Genomic DNA, 20,097 nt, shown 5'->3' with positions numbered 1-20,097 from the left:
TAATATTTTTTATGACATCAGAAATATGATATTTCTTTAGCCTATACTCATATTATCCTTACCATAAAATAAAAAAAATAATAAATAATAATAATAAAAATGTATTGATTGTTTCAACGGCTTACTAATGACACATCATTTGGATTCATGTCCTTGACGAAATAAGGGATTAAACCGGTTACGTAAATAACGTTACATATTGAGGGCAGGGAGCTAAACAACTTGGACAACAATAATAGGACTGTGCACTGACATATAATGAGAATAAAGGGAGAATACTCCAGTCAGACAATCTAATGATATAAGAGTAGCCGAATCATGGTAGGATCATAGACAGTAAAAGAAATGGACACAGCGACCCCATTGGAACTCAATTGAGACAAATGAAGCCCGGTTTTAGCGTTTTTTAGCACTTCCGTTTCTGACGCGCAGACTCAAACGAAGCTTGACGACGTCAGCAACCTGTCTGGCAGATGTAAATCTTCTAGTAGCTGTGCGTGAAAACTGCCATCGTTAATCTTGCAGAGACGGCGAGTTTGAGCGGGGAGTTCTTTGACGTGAGTGAGCAGGAGTAAGTATTCTGATTAATTATTTTGTATAGTATTTTAAAATGTAACGCCAGTACGCCATATTAAGTTAATTGCCTGCGAGCTTCTCCTCCTGTCTGTACGGTAATGCGACAGAGAGCCGAGTGGTTATGACGCAATAGTTAGCCTATTTTTTACAAAAACTGTTTATACGGGGCCATAATGTAACATAGAAGGTAATGGAGTCCTTTATACATTGTCGTGTATCTTTAGAAATAAATAATGGACAAACAGAGTCTTTAAACGCCTCAGATGTAAAGTTATTCGCTGTCAAAGTGACGCCAAAATGAATGGGAGTCAATGGGAATGCTAACGCAAGTGAAGTTCTGCTAAAAGATGGCAGCCCCCACCCGACTTCAACTTCCGGTCGAGTTCCTTGCCCCCTGGGTAGGATGCATCTTGCGCCTGTGAGTCAAGAGTGACAGGTCATTTCGAGTTCTAGCGCACGCGCACACAGCGCTCCCTGGTGGTCTAGTGGTTAGGATTCGGCGCTCTCACCGCCGCGGCCCGGGTTCGATTCCCGGTCAGGGAACAGTTGCTTTTTACAGTGGCTGGAAAACAAAATATGTGTTTCTTCTTGTTTTATGAATCAATGGTTACTGAAATGAATTAGCTGGAAATTGAATACATTGATTTGATTTGTTACTGTGAGATTTACGAACACACATCCAAAATAGAAGCTACATGTGTTTACTGAAAAATGCAAACAGTCAGAATTTTTATTATTATTATTATTTTTTAACCATGTACAACAACTACAAATGTATGCATACTGCAAGAGGTGTTACCAAAACTAAATAGGTAAATTTAGAATTTACGAGTTGTGTTCTTTTAGTATCAGTGAGAGATAATATTGTTTTTGTCCATATTTTTAATTAGATGATTTTCTGATTTCATGTTTAAATTTACTTGTTAATTTTGTTAAGCTTTTGTCATTATTGTTTTTAGTTTTAGTTGTTTTTAAGTATGTTTAGAACTAAATTAAAATGAGAATTGAGGCCTCGGAAATTAACTATTTTTTTTTCTTCTTTTTTTCTTCTCTTTTTTCTAGTTGAGATTTATTTTATTTAGTAAGAAAATTTTCTTATAGTTTTGGTTTTAGCTTTAATTAACTATAATAACTGAAAATAAAAATGACTGAGCAGATCCATTATATGCATAGCTTGTTTAAAATGTTTAAAATATATCTCATCTTTCATCAATATTCACACATGAATATGATACTTTCCTAGTAAAATTATATATATATATATATATATATATATATATATATATATATATATATATATATATATATATGTTGTGGGTTCGAATCTCGATCAAATAAGATCTCTTCATCTGGAAAGTATCTGCTGTGTCTCTAAAATGTTAGTTTTAGATGGATTATAAATCATAAACATATTACAGACATCTTCTAAACGTCTATTTAACATCTGATTGGAAATGCCTTTTGTATCTATTGCAGGTGAACATACACTAAAAAAATAGGTCTTGCAGATGTAATGCAGACGTCAAACAGATGTGATGTACGTGTAAACACATCAAGTAGTTAATTTTCGGAATCTGACGTAATCCAGATCAGATGTAATCAGTCACTGATCTAAAAACCTGATTCTCCTTGTTCATCCAGTTTGACCTGTGCACGAGTTTTACACGCAGTAGCATAATCCAACCGATTGAGGACGAGCGCGAGTCTGTTTGCCTTCCCAGCCGAACATAAACCCGGGATGATGGTGTTATTCCGGAATGGCGAACGCTCGCGCGTTGGGATTACACCACCAATAAAGACCGACAGAGCACACATTTTTGGGAAGCAGTGAGAGGACATCGACGCTGACCGTGCATACACCGAGAGACGGACGCGAGAGACGCGGATTCAAGAGCCTGCGGATCAAATGAATGTCTCTGGCCGCCAAACGAGCGTGTGCGAGTCGCCGAGACACGGACAATAATTGCGCCGCGAAAAGAGGACGTTCCGAGGCGGCTTTGTCGCGCCACGCGTGCAGAAGATCGCGAGCGGAACGCGCGGCTCGCCAGTGTTCTACCGCGCGCGCGTGAAGGTGAACGGCCGTCGGAGCCGCGCTCTGCGTGCGGCGCTTGTCCGGTACGCGGCGGCGGGGATGCGCGCCGTGCGGGCCTCGCGTGCACTGGACCGGCGGATTGTCTCGCTGAAAGCACGGGATCGTGTGTGTTTGCGCGTCGCACGGTATTGTTCAGTGAGTGCGTTGAGCGTCAGATGGTGCATGCATGCTGTCACCTCTGGGAACCTTGCTGCTGATTAATCATTTCTATGCACTTTATTTGCGTCCTATCACTGTGTGTTGAGTAGCTGCTCAGTCTTTCTGCTCCTCTTGCATTGCACTGAACTCAGTAGCTCTAAAACACTAGCAGCATCTGACTGTGAATCACCTCGAGTCCCAAAACACAGCAGTGAAGCCCCAGGATCGCACTCGGACTGATCGAATGGTTTTAAAGCGATCCTAAAGTGGGACGATGACTCAGTCCACAGGAATCTCTTTACTGAAGCTCCAGAGATTAAACAGAAGTGTGGTGTATTGATCCTGCATGCTCCCCTGAGAGAGTCTAGCTCTTATGAAGCTAACAAACACTACGAAGTGACCTTCACTCGGTGTATGTGTACATTAGGAGCTTGTTTATTAAATGGGACGATGCTGGTGAGGAGGATCTCTGTGTTTCCCCGAAAGGAACTTTGACCCTTACAGAACTGAAAGGACTAAACTCATCTCGAGAAGTGGGAAGAGGAAATAATACTCACTCCACACTAATGACATGATCTCAGACTGACAGAGAAAACACTAGACTAGTAATCAGACAAACCTGACAGCCATGAGTGTTCGACAGCCGACCTCCACGCTGGATAGGTGAGGCTTTCTGACAACGACCTTTAGACCCACACCGATTCCCCGATAGAACGTAAACATCTCGGAGACGTCTATTTGACGTCTGCGTTACATCTTCAAGACGTATTTTGTAGAGTGTTTGCTCCTCTGCAATACGTCTACAGCACGTTTCCTATCAGATGTCAAATAGACGTTTAGAAGATGTCTTTAAGATGTTTATGAGCTAGAATGCATGTAAAACTGACATCTTAAAGACGTCTACACCGCAGATCTTGCAGATGCATGTGTTTGTGTGTATTGTCTGTGATACCTGACTTTAGTCTATTCCACAATGCAGAATCACTTAAAAACAACTGTTTTCAGTTACCATGCTTTATTTCCCGCTAGCCACACAATTTATTTGTTTAGCTAGTGAAATTAGGGCTGTACTGAGTGTGTAGTATCCAGCTGATCACGTGACATCAACATGACGGCCCTCGCGAAAAATAATAAGATGCATCAGAAAAAAAGTTCTTGGTAGAGCAGTGCCACATTCAGCGATTTTAGCATAAATCCCAGTATAATAAAGAGAGAAATATTAAGATTTGAAACATTTTAAATAAGGAGAATTTTACCAAGTTTATGATTAAGTTTTAGGATGGTTCTCGCGAAACTATATTTTCTGCCATTTTTGTTTTCAAGATAAATGAATATATACAATTTTTGAAAATGGAGGGAAAAATATAATTTTGTTCATAGTTTTTATGCATGTGTAAGTAACAAGTCAAGCTGCAGTGCCAAAAAAGACCACACGGTCTACCAATACTAGTCACCTTAACCTGACTATATACGGATTCATTCAGAATTATTAAAGAGAGTAAAAAAAACAAATAAAAAAGTATATATAAACTTTCAGAATTTGTTGAATGTGGTGACTGAACAAACAATATCGACTGATTTGTGTTTTTCAGTGCCGATTATTACAGATCAAGTAGACTGATAACCGATATGTCTGGTGTAAAAATACAATTAATGTCAAAAGTAAGAGTAACAAACTTTTTTTTTTAAATCATATTATCTGCAAATCGATTTTGAAAATGACCGATAACCATAAAAAGCGTAATATCGGTGCCGATAATCGGTCGACCTCTGTTGAGAACGACTGAGAAAAAAAGTCACCAGATTTATCGGTAGACCTGCTAATTGAATATAAATGTGAGATTATCACCGTTATTGAGCCTCTAGACTCTATTTCCCAGACTTTACTGTAGATTTTAGCCGATAGAAGAGGACACACAGGTAAAATCACTGTTTACAGTGAAAACACCAGCTAAATTCAAGGCTTTGTGGGCTTGCAAGGGTAACATTAAGTTCAGACGGTTACTGCCTCCTCAGATCACTGTCTCGTGTCCTCTGTCTAACAATACAGGTTTTTCCATTCGTCCAGTGTGCCTTCGTTTCCTCGTTGCTATTTTTACCGTCTCAGTGCATCAGTTTGTGTCACAGCTGTGTGTTTTGTGTTTAACTGATGAGTCGCTCTGGAGAAGATCACCCATCAGAAGATGCTCTTCATTAATGTCCACTTGTCTTGTGTGTGTGTATTTCTGTTTGGTTCTGTCTCAAGATCTTTTGTTTCTCTTTCCCACTGACTTGTTTTTCCTGTGCATCCACTTCCTGTTTGTGTCATGTGACTGCAGGGCAGCCATTAAGAAACAAACACACCTGCCCAGGTATGACGAGTCAAAGTCAAGCCCAACACAAGACATCTGTCAGTCATTAACACAGGTTTCCGCTGGAGTAGTAGTGATGATGATGTTTAACTGTTGAGTTTTGAGCTGTCAATCACACGAGCCTCTTCCACTATGTGCTTATTTGGGAGGAGTTACACCAGCTCTGAACTCTCTCACACGTCTTTCACTTTCTCACTCAGTTTTACAGTCCACCTCATGTTGAGTATTTGCTCTTTCTTTGTATTTCTCGCTCTTTTTCTTCCATCTGTCTCACTGTAATGTCTTCCTTCTCTCTTTCACGCTTCCTTTTAGTCCTTTTGCTGCTTGGTGAGTTTTCCGGTTTATTTTCATGCTATAATTAGTGGCAGACCAGGATGAAGTTTGTAGATTATGTATGTTTTTTGTTTTGTTTATTTGTTTCTTAGTTTTTCCAGTTGTGTAATAGCAGTTTAAGTAATACTGTATGTGTAAAATGCATTTTTTTTGTCGCTCGATATTTGAGTTCCCTATTGAAAACACAATATTGGTCAACCACTGTTTTCTAATGCCAGCGCTGATGTGAAACTCTGGAACATGTCTGAAATCCTTTTACTTTTTGTTCAGTCTGGTTAAATTCAACTACTTTCAGTTTTATTTTGCATCATGCATCAATTATGTTGCATGCATCATTCCCTACTTTGTATTTTTTCTGGTTCTCTGTCCTTATCTCCTGCTCCCTGCTCTCCTAGTTATCTATTTCTCGTCTCATTGATTTTAACATGTGGTTGTCTCAGGTTGAGCAGTTTGACGTTGGGAGACTCGGAGCGCAGGTCTTCTCCCGGCCAGCAGAGGGAGACACTGTCTGATCTCCCCTCGGACAGCGCAGGTGAAGCACAGCTCCCGTATGCAACTGACCACGATCACATGACTTGTTGTTATTGAAAGGTCCTCTGTTTTTGGTTCATAGGGACGGGTTTAGTCCAAAGATGTGTGGTTGTGCAGAGGGACAATCTGGGGTTTGGCTTCACCGTGTGTGGCGAGAGAATCAAACTAGTGCAGAATGTCCGGCCAGGTAATTAATACCTGTAATAAAGCCCGAGGGTAACACACCTGTAAATGATAAACCGCTTCCAGAACCAAACCTAATGTCTTTGTCCTCGCAGGTGGAGCGGCGGTCAAGGCTGGAGTCCAGGAAGGAGACCGAATCATTAAGGTACGCTTTGCCATCGTAAAACAAAAGTGATTGTAATTGAATTAATAGCTAATCTCTTATTTGTCATCTCTGTTTGCGTTTCAGGTCAATGGTTCTTTGGTTTCGTCGATGTCTCATCAGGAAGTGGTGAAAATGATCAAATGTGAGTCTGGCAGCTGTGTGTTTAGTTTGTTGTAGTTGTGAGGAGTGTCTTCACTGACGTTTGTTCTCGTCCTCGGACAGCTGGGACGTATGTGGCGTTGACTCTTCAGGGCCCGCCTCCTTCAGCCGCGTCCATCCCGCTTCAGCCACTCCCCACTGACCCCTTGCCCAATCACAGGACTGCTCCTGGCGAAGCCCCGCCTCCTCCACCAACTCCACCCACAGGAAGCAGCACCCCGACTCAGAGAATCACAGGACCCAAACCCTTACAGGTGCGCCATGTTTTGAAGCTGGTATTGACTATATTATAGTATTATAGGCGTCCAATCTGCCTTATGGAGTATTACCAGTCAGTATTAAACGCAAATAGACTCAAGAACTGCTCTGAGAGTCACATGTGGCCAAAAACTTAAAGATTTTCTACAATCCGCCAAAATAAAAGTTCGGATTTACTTGAAGAAATTATGACAGAAATATATTATTATTCTACAGCAGAATGTGCTCAAAGTGATAATACATTATTTTTGAAGAAGCATCACACACAATTGTTGTAGCTCTGTTTGCTAATTAAAGGATTGTTCAAATGTTATTTTATTTGAAGTTTTTATTCATTAACGCGCAGAATCCAGATAAAAATAAAACCGACAGCACAGGTTTTGAGAAATGACACCTTTTATTATTAATATTGTTTCACTACAGTTTTGATATATGATTAAATTATTAAAGTTAAAAAAAAATTATAAACTGAACATAATTATTAAAACTGAATTTAACAAAACCCTTAATATAGAAAACAAAAAATGAAAACAAAAAAATAATGAATAAAAACAAATTAAAAATAAAAACTTAGTATTAAATAGGAGTATAGGGTTTTTGTATTGTTCAAATGAAAATTGTTAATTTTATATGAATTGAGATGCATTAAACCATTAAAATATAATTTTTATTATTTTAAATAAATTTATGTTAATATAATTTTTATTATTAATTTCTATTAATATAAACCGTTAGGCATTCATGATGATTATTAAAATGTTAATTAAAATGGAAACTAAAAATAAATAAAATAAGCAACACAGATTTTGTCAGGGAAAACTATAATTAAAATATAAAAAATAATTTAATAATATATGATATAATAATAATAAAACATTTCATAGGGCACTACTATTGTTAAAATTGTATTAAGTGGTTATATTGTTAAAGTTTTATGTGTTTAATTGATCTACATTTAAGTAAAGGGGACGTAACACACAGTTTCTGCCAATCTCATGTTAATCTTGAGTTATACTCTTAACAGTGTAAATAAGTCAGAATGCATGATGGAAAACAGTGCATTTCTGAAATATCAAACAGATTTTTTTATTGATTAGTGAAGTCCTTCATCATTCAGATGTGTCTCTCCTCTGTTGTCAGGACCCTGAGGTGCAGAAACACGCCACAGAAATCCTGCGCAGGATGCTGGAGCAGGAGGAGGCAGAGCTGCAGGTATCAGTGATGCAGCACCAGCTCTTCTCAGGTGTGTTCAGACACTTCATTAATGATGTTCACCGCTCTCTCTCTGTCTGTGCAGAACCTCCTGGAGGAGCACTCCCGAAACCCCTCGTCTTCTTTAGAGGAGCGGATCGAAAGAGCCAGACGAAGAGCCAGCCAAGTCCGGGTGAAGATCCAGCAGGATGTGGTACGAGTGCTGCTCGATATAATCTAACTCACTCAGCCTCACATCGTCTAAGATGGAGACATGTGCACCAGTAGTTGCCTCTTATAGTCGATCAGTCGTTTCCACACACACAGCGTTCATCTGAAATGTCTCTTCTGTTTCAGGATGGCACTCGATCAGAAGCGGTCGCTAGCTATCTCACAGCTGGAGAAGGTCACTATACCTTCATTAACTCGTGTGTGAAGAGCTGAAGAGATCTTTATGATCCGTCAGTGCTCGTGGTGTAATGCTGGTGTGATTTCTCTCTTTGAGCAGGTCGGTTATCAGTGGACTCCAGCGAAGGAGACCTCGAGGTGAGCTACGTTCTTATATTCTCAAATGCTAGTATTGTGATTGTACTGTTGTTCTGTAAAATAAGACAATAATAATAATTACAACTGCTCTGTTGATGCTTTTATTATAAAGTTCACACATAGTGTTCAAATCAGGATTTTTAAACCGTTTTGAAAGAAGTTTCTTCAGCTCAGCAAGACTGCTTTTATTTGTACAGTAGAAGAAAGTCTGACGGCCAACAAATACTATTTTACTAACTTAAATTTAAGTTAAATTGTGCTTAAATTGATTTGCTTATGATAGATTTTTTCTTTTTTCTTTGGAAAGCAAGACAAAACAGTGAAAAGCACATTTTGGCTATTTAATTTATTCAGTTGTGACCCTGGAGCGTAAAATCAGTCTGAAGTCACTTGAGTATATTTGTAGCAATAGCCAAAAAAACAACAACAAAAAAAACATTTTATGGGTCAAAATTATCGATCATTCTTTTATGGCAAAAATCATTAGGATATTAAGTAAAGATCATGTTCAATACTGAAATTTAGTGATTTTCCTACCGTAAATATATCAAAACTTTACTAAGAACAAAGCATTGCTAAGAATTAATTTGTTCAACTTTAAAGGTAGTTTTCTCAATATTTAGATTTTTTTTTCACCCTCAGATTCCATATTGTCAAATACTTAAATCTCAGCCAAATATAGTCTTATCCTAACAAACCTTGCATCAATTGAAAGTTTGCTTTTGTATTCAATATAGAAAAATTGACACAAAAAAAAAAAAAAAAAAATACATGGAGGAAAAACTCCAAACCATGTTTTGTATTCAGCCTTCGATTCAGTGTTTAATTTTGTTCGGCTTCAGCCAAGAGTTTCTCTGTCGGAGCATCCCTAGTTCACCGTTCACTTTAAGAAGCGCCTCTCATCAGATTCCTCGGAGTGATTTAACAGTCTCCTGTGTGTCTGTGTTCAGGCGTGTGAGAGCCCCTTCTCGTCCCCCTCCACCTTCAGGATCCGCCGGCAGGGGTCCGACACGCTCCCCTCAGACTCGGTAAGAACCTCAGAGGATCCCTGTAGCGCTCGCCTGTGCTCTGTGTTCAGCCTGAGGTCTGAGTGTCCTGTGTCCCGTCAGGGAGGGAAGAGCCAGATCATCGGCCCGGAGGAAGAGGAGGAGGAGGAGGATGGGTACTCCATCAATGAGGTCAGACCGTTCGCTGTTATCACTGTCTCCCAGAGTTAGGGGTTTATTAGATGAAAGAATTCAAATAAATTAGGGATTTAAAATAGAAACATTTGAATAAATAGTTTACCTGTAAGCATACAGATTAGTGCTGTCAATCGATTAAAAAAAATTAACTAATTAATCGCACAATTTTTTAAAATTAATCGCGATTAATCGCGATTAATCGCAATTAAAAGACTGAAACTTTTTGGATATGTAAATGTAAAATGTAAATAATTAATGTAAACTCAAGACAAAGAAACTATTTAAATTCAAAATATGATTGTTTATTGGAATTTTTGTTTAACTTGTAACACAGATTTTCTCATGTACCTACAACATACCTGCAATAAACCATCAATATCCTCCAAATTAACTGTTGGCTTGAAAGCCATATTTATTACAGAAATAAAAACACAGGCATGTAAGTATCATTTGAATTTCAAAACAATCAATGCCAATAAAAAACAAAAATGATTTCCATGTTGAATTCTAAGTTGACTGCAAAAAAATTCCAAAGTATAGTCATTGCCAGTGCTTTAAGTGGGCCAGTACACACAGGTACTCAGTACCGCCACTTCCAAATATAGCTCTTGAGCGTACCGCCACCTCTCCGTGCGCCCAGAACGTGCTTGTAGCGTACCGGTACGCTCATTTGGACATCTGTTTTAATAGAGGTTTTAATCTTTTACCTGCACTGCCGATTTTCAGAGCGCCCTTCACAATGCAAGCTTCCTAATTCATCCCACCCAGAGTAGAAACTACATTACCCATTCACCCTTAAGTTATACAAGTGAATAGCGCATGTGTCGCTTTTCCCACTGTTAAGTGTCAACAACTCAACGTGGCCGGAGAAGGTGTGTGAAACTCGTTGTGAGTTATACTAAAGCAAAATCTTGAGTATTTATTGTCTGATAAACATTACAAACTGTCTGCGGAGGTTGAGTCGTCCTGCAGCCCCCGCTGGCTGTTCATTGGCTGCAGCATCTTTTTTCTAAGTTCTAAAAAAATACCGTAGACGGAAAGGCACAAATTTAGATATTCATTTATCTAATTAATCTATAGCCTATGCACAAAGACAATATGATCTTTTTGTCCCCTTTTTGTTTTAAAGCTTGATGAAGAGAGAGAGCGCAAGTTGCTGCAGCTGCGAGGAGGACAGTGATGCACGCGTACAGGAGTGATTGACAGTTCGCGGCACTGTGTACAAAAAATACTCCGCTACACAATTATTTCGTTATTTTCGCTTAAGCTTATTAACGTTAGCGTTACAGAAAGGTCTGATTCACGCACTGTTACAGTCATTGTTTTTTTTTTTTTTTTTTTAAACAATGATATTTGAGTTCATGATTTTAATGTTGCTGTTTCTTGTGGCAGACTAAATGAAGAGTAATGTTTCTTGTGGCAGACTGAAGAGTAATCCGGCAGAGTTTTATACTGAAACTTTACGTCTAAAAGTCCTTCCTTGGTCTTATCCATATTTCTTTGCACGTTGAACACACATAGGCCACAACTGGAAATAAAAAAAAAACTGCAACCGCGTTAATTGCGTTATTTTTTTTTAACGCGTTAAATATTTCAAATTAATCGAATGCGTTAACGCGCTAATTTTGACAGCACTAATACAGATATGTTCTCAAATTCTTAAAATATTTGTGTAATATATAAATTAAATAATATATATTTTAGTAATTGATATATTTTAGTGTCATCAGTTGTTTTCTCTCAAATAAATATTTTACACATTCATATGCATTTAATTTTTGAGAAATGGTGTTGAATATCTCGGCAAGTGAAGTTGAGCGATGCTTATCTGTTGAGATTGTCTCTTTATAACCAAGACCCTCTTATTTTATTGGACATTATTTGGATATGCACAATTATGCAAAGCGTAGTCATCAGAGTTGTTAATCACATTTTCATATGCGTGTTAAATGCATGCATTAAAGACAACCTGGGCTGAGTCTAGAATAGCACACTACTCTTACTGTTTCTGCCACATCTTTAGTGTGCTGTTCCTAATTCAGTGTTTAAATCGACCTTTGGGGTTATAGCACATAGAGCTCAAAGCTAGAGATGGATAAACATGCTTCTGATGAAGTATTATAGACAACAATGTTATTGTGCTCCACAGCGCCACACAGTGCATTCAGTTATAACTGACTTTGTGTGCTCAGGATTTTTATTTACTGACAGCAAAGCAACACATTTAATTCGAAAAGTGTCTTTATTTTTTAAATAATAATTACCGATCGAATCTTCGAGTGTTTGTGCGCACTCCTGATATTATTTCACGTGAAGCCAGAGACCGTGGAGTAGATGAGATGGTGTCTGTAACTCTTCCTCACTGTTCATGACAGACGGACGGGCCGTTTCAGGACATCGAGCTGCTGAAGAGTCGTCCGGCTCACATGACGGTCTTCATGAGATACGTGTTCAATCAACTACTGGATCCAAACCCGCTGGTCAGCCCTGCTTTCTCATGTGATACACAGGGGTGTAACGTTCAGTGTGCATGTGTACCGAACAAATACATCGATGCTTTAACCACTGCACGAGCAGAACTTCACTGAAGAGAAACCACAGCTTCAAGGGGCTTATTGCGTTTATTAAACGGTTATTCCATATACGTAGTAAAGTTTCACAAAATAAAACCCGGTTAATAAAGTGTAATGCTATTAATAAGAACAGTATTCTTCCGCCGAACAATGTAGTTCCTCAGAAACAGGTGTTGTTCTGACAAATGGTTGCCAAGCAACACACAGAAGTAAACAAAGGTGTTTGTTTGGAGAGTAACAGTTTGGAACTTGGCTCAACCAATCAGAATCAAGGACGGAACTCTGTTTAAAAAATTGTTACTTTCGATAAGAAACAAAGTGTCATCTTTCAAATAATGTAATTTTTTCAGGAAATTCAAAACCTAAATGATTGTTTTTGATGTGTCCACAGATCGCTTTATAAACGCCTCAGTTTGTGATCATGCATCACTCTTTACTACTAGTTATAACACAAAATAAACATGAATGAACATATCATCCTCAAAATCGCTCAGAGTTTGAACTGTGAAAAGACGGCAATAAAGCAGTGACGTAAAAATAGTCATAAATAGCAGTTTAATTTAAATTTGGTCTCTGTGGTTAATTGTAACGTTATAATAATGTAAAGGGCTACTGTAAGCCGAGGTGGATTTTTATCCCTAAGAAAAGTTTAATTGCAATTAAATTAATTTAAAGAGAGCAGTTTGTTCAGTACACCAGTTTAACTCCTTAACTCTCATCCCCCTTTTTGAAACATAAACGTGAAAGTGCGCTATTTAAAGTTATATTGTTATAATTCATGAACGCTTTTGAATACAAACTTGGTCTCTTTCTAAACAAAACAATCATCAGATTATTTCAAAAGTGAATCATAAAAAAAAAAATGAAAGTATAAAATAAGTTATAGAAGATTAAATTTACTGTAAAGAAAATGTACTGTTTTAACTTTATGTAAAATAAATATTTACAAAATCGTTTTTTAATCCACAATTGCTATAAAGTGTTTCAAGTTTTAAGTGTTTGAAGTTGATGTCTAAATATGATGATGTTCCCATTCAATTTAGTTTAGGTGTTATACAAAACTTGGCCACCAGGTGACACCCAAATTCCTCTGAATTTTTTTTGGATGCATTTTTCTGCCACAAATGTTTCAATTTCTCTCTCAATATTACTTCTATCAGAAAATGAACCACTAAATATGAAATCTTGAGACTCATACCTTTCCAATGATATGTATTTTGTCAAGATTATGTTCAGTACACCAGTTTAATATAAAAAAAAAAGCCTTTTCACCTCTCCTGCTGTACCGAACCATGATGAAAACCGAGGTACCCTCATGTTTGTGTACGTTACACCCCTAATCTGAAATCTTAAAGGCCAGCTCGATAAGCATCAGTGGCTGCCTGAGCACAGATGTGTGTGTGACGTGTGTGTTTGTGTCGATGCAGCTCTTTTATCTGTCTGTGGAGGCGTATCTGGGCTCGAGTCCTAAAGACGCCCGATCGCTCGCCCCTCAGATCTGCTCACACTTCCTGGAGCCCGATGCGGTGAGTGTCTGATGTACAGTCGACCGGCGCTGCGTCTCTCACCGAGCTCTCTGTGTGACTGTGATCTGTGATTCGTTTCAGCCTGTGAAGATCAAAGTCCGGGAGGAGATCCTGACAGACATAGGTGAGCTCTCGTGAACAGAAACCCCGTCTGGAGCGGCTGATGGGGCGGTGTTTAACCGTGTGTGGTGTTTGTTCTGGTGTAGAGGGTCGTCTGCACGCTCAGGAGGACATCAGAGGACCTCTGTCTGAGCTCCAGCAGCAGGTGCTTCCAGACATTCAGGAGCAGCTCCAGGACTACAGGTGCGCCTCCAGATTCACCGCAGTATTCACAGAGGAGCAGGTTATCTGACACCGCTCAGGTGGATTCAATTCATGGTGTTTTTTCTTTTTTTTTACAAAATTTGATTTACGACGGATTATTAATTAAATGTGAAATTGAAATATAACACTATAATAATACACTAATATAGCACTTGCTCTTTTGTTGGTTCTGATTGTCTCTATTGTCATCATTTGGATAAAAGCGTCTGCTAAATGACAAAATTTTAATATAATGTTAATGTAAATAACACAACTAAATGTACATTGTAAAACAAGCCCCAAATCAAATAAATAACACAAGTAAATTAAATCTCTTCATATAAACAAACTAAGGCTTCGTCTGAGCTCTTTCCATCTAAAACGAAAGGCAGCCTCTGCAAATCATGATCCGAACAAAGATGCTGCTGCATGCAACATGAGCAGTTATTAATCTAAATCACCGAAAGCAGAATGATTTGACTTCAGCTGTGTGAAACTATACATTAGAAACATCTGCATGGAGATAGAAACAGCAGACGAGCTGAACGAGACGCAGATTGACTCTCTGCCAGCAGGTGGAGCTTAAAACCTTTCCCTGGTTTCTGTACTCATCAACTTTACTATGCATTATACCGAGGTAAGATGAAACTATTAAATACCATCTGAACTCTTCTAAAGACTCAGACACACATTCGTATAAACTCCTACCTCTAACTGAATCGTGATTTGTTGAGCATCTCAACTGATTTTAATCATCACATATTTGATGTGACTTTCAACCGTCTCTCAGTTAATCGTTACACCCCTAATACTCAGTTCTGCTGCTGGAACCCTTCTCGTAGTTCACACACACACACACACACACACACTGATGTCTGATGTCTGTGTGCTGCAGGAGTAAGCAGACGATGGGGCTGGGCTCTCTGTAACACACACACACACACACTGATGTCTGATGTCTGTGTGCTGCAGGAATAAGCAGACGATGGGTCTTGGCTCTCTGTTTGGGGAGGGTGACCTGCAGCAGTTAGATGGAGACCCAGTGAAGGAGCGGACGGTGGTGGACAGACAGGTGCTGGCGCTCTGGGACATCCTGTGAGTGGAGAACACCTGCACACACACACACACACACACACACACTGTGTCTCTCTAATGTGTGACGCATCAGTGCACCTGAGACTGAGGACACAACTTACTGGCTTTAATCTGAAGCAGACTTCTGCTGTAATATAATACTTTCTTCTTTTGGAAAAAAAATATTAATAGCATTTTAGTATTTCTGTTGTTTTCATTCTTCTTATTAATCAGTTTTTATTATTATTATTAATATTACTAAAATTAATAACACTTTCAATAATACATTTATTTATTAGTTTTGATTTTTAAAAGTTGATAGTAACAACATTTTTAGTTAATACATTTCTTTAAAGGTATTATTATGTTAAAGGTATTATTTTCTTAATTGTATTATTATTATTATTATTATTATTATTATATTTTTATTAAATACTCAAGTTTTATAATACAACTAAACAGTAGTAGTACAACACTGATAATAGTAGCAATAGTTATTATTCATTTATATATATATATATGTATCACTATTGTAGTGATAGTTTTTTACTACGAATATTTTTATTATCAATATAATAATTTTTGCAATAAAAGAAAATAGTATTATCACAATGGTAATGCAAATGGATAGTCTTATTTTATAATTTAATAAACATAATTATAGTTATGATTATTTCATAGTACAAAGGTATTACAATAGCAATACATTTGTTCAATGGTTTAATTTTAAAAAATTTTATTACTAATTACTAATTTTACTATTAAGGTTTAATAAGTTAGAATGGGTTTCATTAAGAAAAAAAAAATTGTGCTTTAAAGTTCAGCTCTGTATCCTTTCCCCTCTGGATCCTCATGTTAAAGTGAAATCCTCTTAAATACTTCAGATAATATTTGAAAACACTTCTTGTCAGGGAAAGTGAAGAGAAAAGGCACACACTATACCCCGTCTGGTTAATATGCTGTAAAACCAACAGGAGAAATCTACCATAAACCAGCAGCACGGGTTATAAAGCCGTCAGGTGACAGAAATAAACTGAAAGTGAGCTAGCGTGAGATACAAAGGTCCCGGGACACGCCTGGACGCGGAGCAGTCACATGACCCACAGACGGGTCACATGACCGCTGTACACACAGCATGAGGCGTCCGTCACGGGACCCTGTCTCTCTTCAGGTGTGTGTCTGAGTAAATCCAGTCGTCTAACAGCAGCTTCCTCTCCTTCCAGCTCCAAACATGAGGAGGACCGAAGGTATGAGCTTCAATCCTGCGCTAGCGCTGATTTCTGTGATTATATGAGATTAGATGAGGATGCTGACCGTTGTTCTGCTGTCAGCTCTCCGCTAGCGTCTGCGGTTCATCTCTACCTCAGACACTCGGGCATTAAACTCAGAGACTCCAAAGTGTTCCCCGGCTTGATGTCCGAGAAGGAAAAGTGGCTCCCGTTCTTTCCTAAAGCGAAGAAGGTAATGTGTGGTGTGCAGTGATCGGACCAGCTCTGGCTCTGACTGGATCCTCACGATGCTCTTCACGTCTCACACACAGCTGAGCAGCGCCAGACGAGAGAAGGACGGAGACGACAAGAAGCGCAATCCCATCCTGAAGTACATCGGCAAACCCAGAAGCACGTCCCAGTCCAGTAAACACACACACACACACACACACAGCACGTGTTTGAGTCGTTCAGTGTTTATTTAGTTTTCTTTATTTTAGTGTGAAACGCTGTCGTTTGTATCATTTTCTCATGGTTTGTTTATGTCTCCAGCGTTCCATGTTCCTTTGTCCCCGGCTGAAGGTACACCTCCTCCACTTTTACATCTTCATTTGTTTTGTTTTTTCATTTCAGTTATATATTAATATATTTTTTATTATATATATATAATGATATGAGTTTATGCTTGAAACAAGAACAAATGTGTCAATAAGATCTTGAAGTGTTTTGAGGCCATTGATAGGTTTTTGTTCTTGTTTAAAACTCATTTTATTTTCATCAGTTTCTCAGACAAGACGTCATTTTACTTCTTTTTTCCTTTTTTTGCTCGTTTCATTTATTCAAGGACACACAGTAGTAGTGTAGTTTTAGTAAATATTCAAAACATTGATGTTAAACAATACAAAAGTGTTGTGTTGTACACAATTGGAGCAGGAATATTAATGACTGACTGTGTTTGTGTCCACAGTTCGTCCTGGCAGCGTGAGAAACATCATTCAGCAGTTTGAGAATAACTCAGACTCGGTTGAAGAAGGGGACAGTGAGGGACAGACCCTGTCCTCCAGCAGTTTTGGAGAGGACAGCATGGACAGGTCACAACACAGTTACACGTCATCCAAGACGTCCAGCTTTAATGAGTTGATGCTGATTGGTTTATTCTCCTCCTCAGTCCGACCATATCAGTGCGACTGGCTCGCAGCGAGTCTCTGAAGGCTCAGGGGGAGGGGCGTCGGCGAGGAGGCGGGGCGGGGGCGGAGTCTGTCCCTCGTTCTCGTAGTGATGTGGATATGGAGGATGTGGAGGAGAGGGAGGGGCCTGGACTGAGGCTGTTACATCACAGCGCTTCGTCTTCAGCCTCCAGCAGCTCGGCACGGTACACACACACACACACACGGGACACAAATAGACACTCCGTTAAAATAATGTCTAAATATCGGCCGATATATCGGTCGACCACTATTTACATTATCGATTTTTATAGAGTAGTTGTTGCAGCCCTAGCAACATTCAATAGATAAATCCATTAAATTAAATTACATTTTCTTCTGTGTTGAGTTTCTAACTTTATTAGTGTTCTTTCAGATCGCTGGAGAACCCGACGCCGCCGTACACACCTCGCTCTCAGCGCAGGTGAGGTTTATCAGCTCTCGTTCTGTCTCTGCTCTGTCTCTGCTCGTGCGTCTCACTCTCTCTCTCTCTCTCTCTCCGTCCTCAGGATGCTGGACGCTCCGGTGGCTCTGTTACCGGACGCTCCGGCTCTGGACGAGGATGTGGTTGACTCACACAACTGGCAGGAGACGGTGGAGCCACACGTCCTGGCGTCTCTCAGCTCACGAGAGATCGACCGACAGGCCGTCATCTACGGTACACACTTACACAGACACACACTGAAGTCAGGTCTCGTCACACACGCTTGACTGAGCAAAGGCAGGACACTGGGAAACCTGTTTGAAAACAGTCATTTTGTGGTGCAGAAACGACTCGCTTCTATTTAAACATCTGCATTTATTAAATAAATATTTCCTGTTCAGTTCAACTTTACAGCATCTGTGACATGACATCAGTCACTGCAGCTCATTTTAAGACACTTATAATGGGAGATATTACACTAAGCACTGATTTAAAGTACACAAACAATAGGTAAACTCTTCATTAAAGGGTTAGTTCGCCTAGAAATGGAATATGTATTTAAGCAAATGTATGCATTTTTATAAGAATAAACAAACAGTCAAAACACTTTAATCTAGTTAATCTGTGTTTACTGTTGTAAACGAGGCAGTTTAAGACTAGGTTGCTGTTGTGAGATGTGTTAGTGAGACCAGCAGGGGGCAGGATTGTGAAGAGCTTTATAATATCACATCAACTATCAACAGTTTAATACACTGACTGTGTCTGTCACACACTGGACATCTTTAATAAATTATTTTAAATCTCAGTGCATGACTTCCTCCAAGTAATAACCAGCTCAGGGTGAAGCATGAACCGTGAAATACGAGAGAGTTTCATCAGATCCGTCAGGCGTCTGTGTCTCTGTAATGAGCAGTGTTTCTCCTCGGGACGGAGAAATGAGCTTCACGACAATCCCAGACACGCTGGAGATGTTTCGTTTGTTTTAAGATGATACGTCTGTGAAAACTAATACAGTGATTTCAGATAGCCTCGAGCCTCAGACTTCAGTGCGTTTATGGGTTAAATGGAAGAACATGAACAATTTTAAGAAGTTGTAACCCAAATCTCAGGATGTTTTGAGAGGCACGTGAGAAGATCTGAGGATATTACGCTGTCAGAGCCTCGTCAGGTTCGGTGTGTTTTATGTGGAGAATAGTTAAACCTCTTCAACTGTAGCTCGAGGTTTGAGCAGGTTCTGGTGATGTTGTAGCAGATTAAGCGATCAGAGCGTGTGTGTGTGTGTGTGTGTGTGTGTGTGTGTAGCTCAGGTGTTTAACTCTCTGTTCTTCAGAGCTGTACACCACGGAGGCGTCTCACCTGCGGACGCTCAGGGTCCTGGACCAGGTGTTTTATCAGAAGATGCAGAGCGTCCTCAGTCCTGAAGAGCTGTCCTGTATCTTCCTGAACCTGCGGCACGTCTACGAGCTCCACGGTCAGTGCTGGTCAAACACTCAGACACTGGGATCCTTTACTGTTGTGTTTGCGCTGACTGCTGTATATTTAGTCTTGTAAGACACATGTATTCCTGCAGGGTGGACATAAGACTTAACAAACCTATGAACTGAATGCAGCGCTCTGATGAATGCATGCGTGTAGATGTAATACTCCAGGTCTGATGATGTTTCTCTATCCCAGCGAGCTTATGTGAGGCCATGAAGAAGCGCAGGGAATCGCCGGTCGTTCAGGGCATCGGGGACATCATGCTGGCCAGAGTGAGTGCCTCGCTCCTCTCGTCTTAGAGGAGTTTGAGGAAAAGTTCATCAAAAATCTGCTCTCTCTTGGGCCATCCAAGATGTCTGTTTCTTCATCCGGTTTGGAGAAATGTAGCACTGCATCAGAGTCTCATCAATGGATGCTCATCAGTGAGTGGGTGCCGTCAGAACGAGAGTCCAAACAGCTGATAGACACATCACAATAATCCACAGCTCTCCAGTCCATCAGTTAATGCATTCAGAAGATAAAAGCTGCAACAGATCCATTATTAAGGAGTTTTTAACCTTCAACTGCTGCTTCCATCATCCATAATAACACTTCCTCTCTTGAAAAGTCATTCTGCCT

General features: G+C 39.5%; 1 protein-coding gene across 10 annotated transcripts in view; it reads left to right on the top strand.

Moving 5' to 3' along the window:
• The first annotated feature begins 2,220 nt into the window (after positions 1-2,220).
• The window catches only part of arhgef11 (Rho guanine nucleotide exchange factor (GEF) 11), a 29,415-nt gene continuing 11,538 nt past the window's right edge, over positions 2,221-20,097 (top strand). For 3 of the 10 annotated variants that reach the window (XR_008184463.1, XR_008184462.1, XR_008184464.1), the window contains exons 1-28: positions 2,257-3,469; positions 5,470-5,484; positions 5,931-6,022; positions 6,104-6,208; positions 6,300-6,349; positions 6,434-6,491; positions 6,572-6,762; positions 7,907-7,978; positions 8,064-8,171; positions 8,315-8,363; positions 8,466-8,503; positions 9,454-9,531; positions 9,613-9,681; positions 12,063-12,167; positions 13,688-13,786; positions 13,868-13,910; positions 13,993-14,089; positions 15,062-15,184; positions 16,387-16,410; positions 16,495-16,624; positions 16,704-16,797; positions 16,924-16,953; positions 17,339-17,462; positions 17,540-17,743; positions 17,953-18,000; positions 18,086-18,234; positions 19,331-19,471; positions 19,675-19,751. Coding sequence is in view for 7 of the 10 variants with exons in the window: in XM_052602861.1 (XP_052458821.1) it covers positions 3,435-3,469; positions 5,470-5,484; positions 5,931-6,022; positions 6,104-6,208; positions 6,300-6,349; positions 6,434-6,491; positions 6,572-6,762; positions 7,907-7,978; positions 8,064-8,171; positions 8,315-8,363; positions 8,466-8,503; positions 9,454-9,531; positions 9,613-9,681; positions 12,063-12,167; positions 13,688-13,786; positions 13,868-13,910; positions 13,993-14,089; positions 15,062-15,184; positions 16,387-16,410; positions 16,495-16,624; positions 16,704-16,797; positions 16,924-16,953; positions 17,339-17,462; positions 17,540-17,743; positions 17,953-18,000; positions 18,086-18,234; positions 19,331-19,471; positions 19,675-19,751 (2,448 nt within the window). In the remaining 3 variants the exon portion in view is untranslated. Of the gene's footprint in view, positions 3,470-5,469; positions 5,485-5,930; positions 6,023-6,103; positions 6,209-6,299; positions 6,350-6,433; positions 6,492-6,571; positions 6,763-7,906; positions 7,979-8,063; positions 8,172-8,314; positions 8,364-8,465; positions 8,504-9,453; positions 9,532-9,612; positions 9,682-12,062; positions 12,168-13,687; positions 13,787-13,867; positions 13,911-13,992; positions 14,090-15,061; positions 15,185-16,386; positions 16,411-16,494; positions 16,625-16,703; positions 16,798-16,923; positions 16,954-17,338; positions 17,463-17,539; positions 17,744-17,952; positions 18,001-18,085; positions 18,235-19,330; positions 19,472-19,674; positions 19,752-20,097 lie in introns of all 10 variants that reach the window. The other 7 variants (XM_052602863.1, XM_052602861.1, XM_052602867.1 and 4 more) reach the window with 7 other exon arrangements.

The sequence above is a fragment of the Carassius gibelio genome, chromosome A7 (assembly GCF_023724105.1).
Source record: "Carassius gibelio isolate Cgi1373 ecotype wild population from Czech Republic chromosome A7, carGib1.2-hapl.c, whole genome shotgun sequence".
NCBI classification, from domain to species: Eukaryota; Metazoa; Chordata; class Actinopteri; order Cypriniformes; family Cyprinidae; genus Carassius; species Carassius gibelio.
This window is presented reverse-complemented; position numbering and strand designations above follow the sequence as displayed.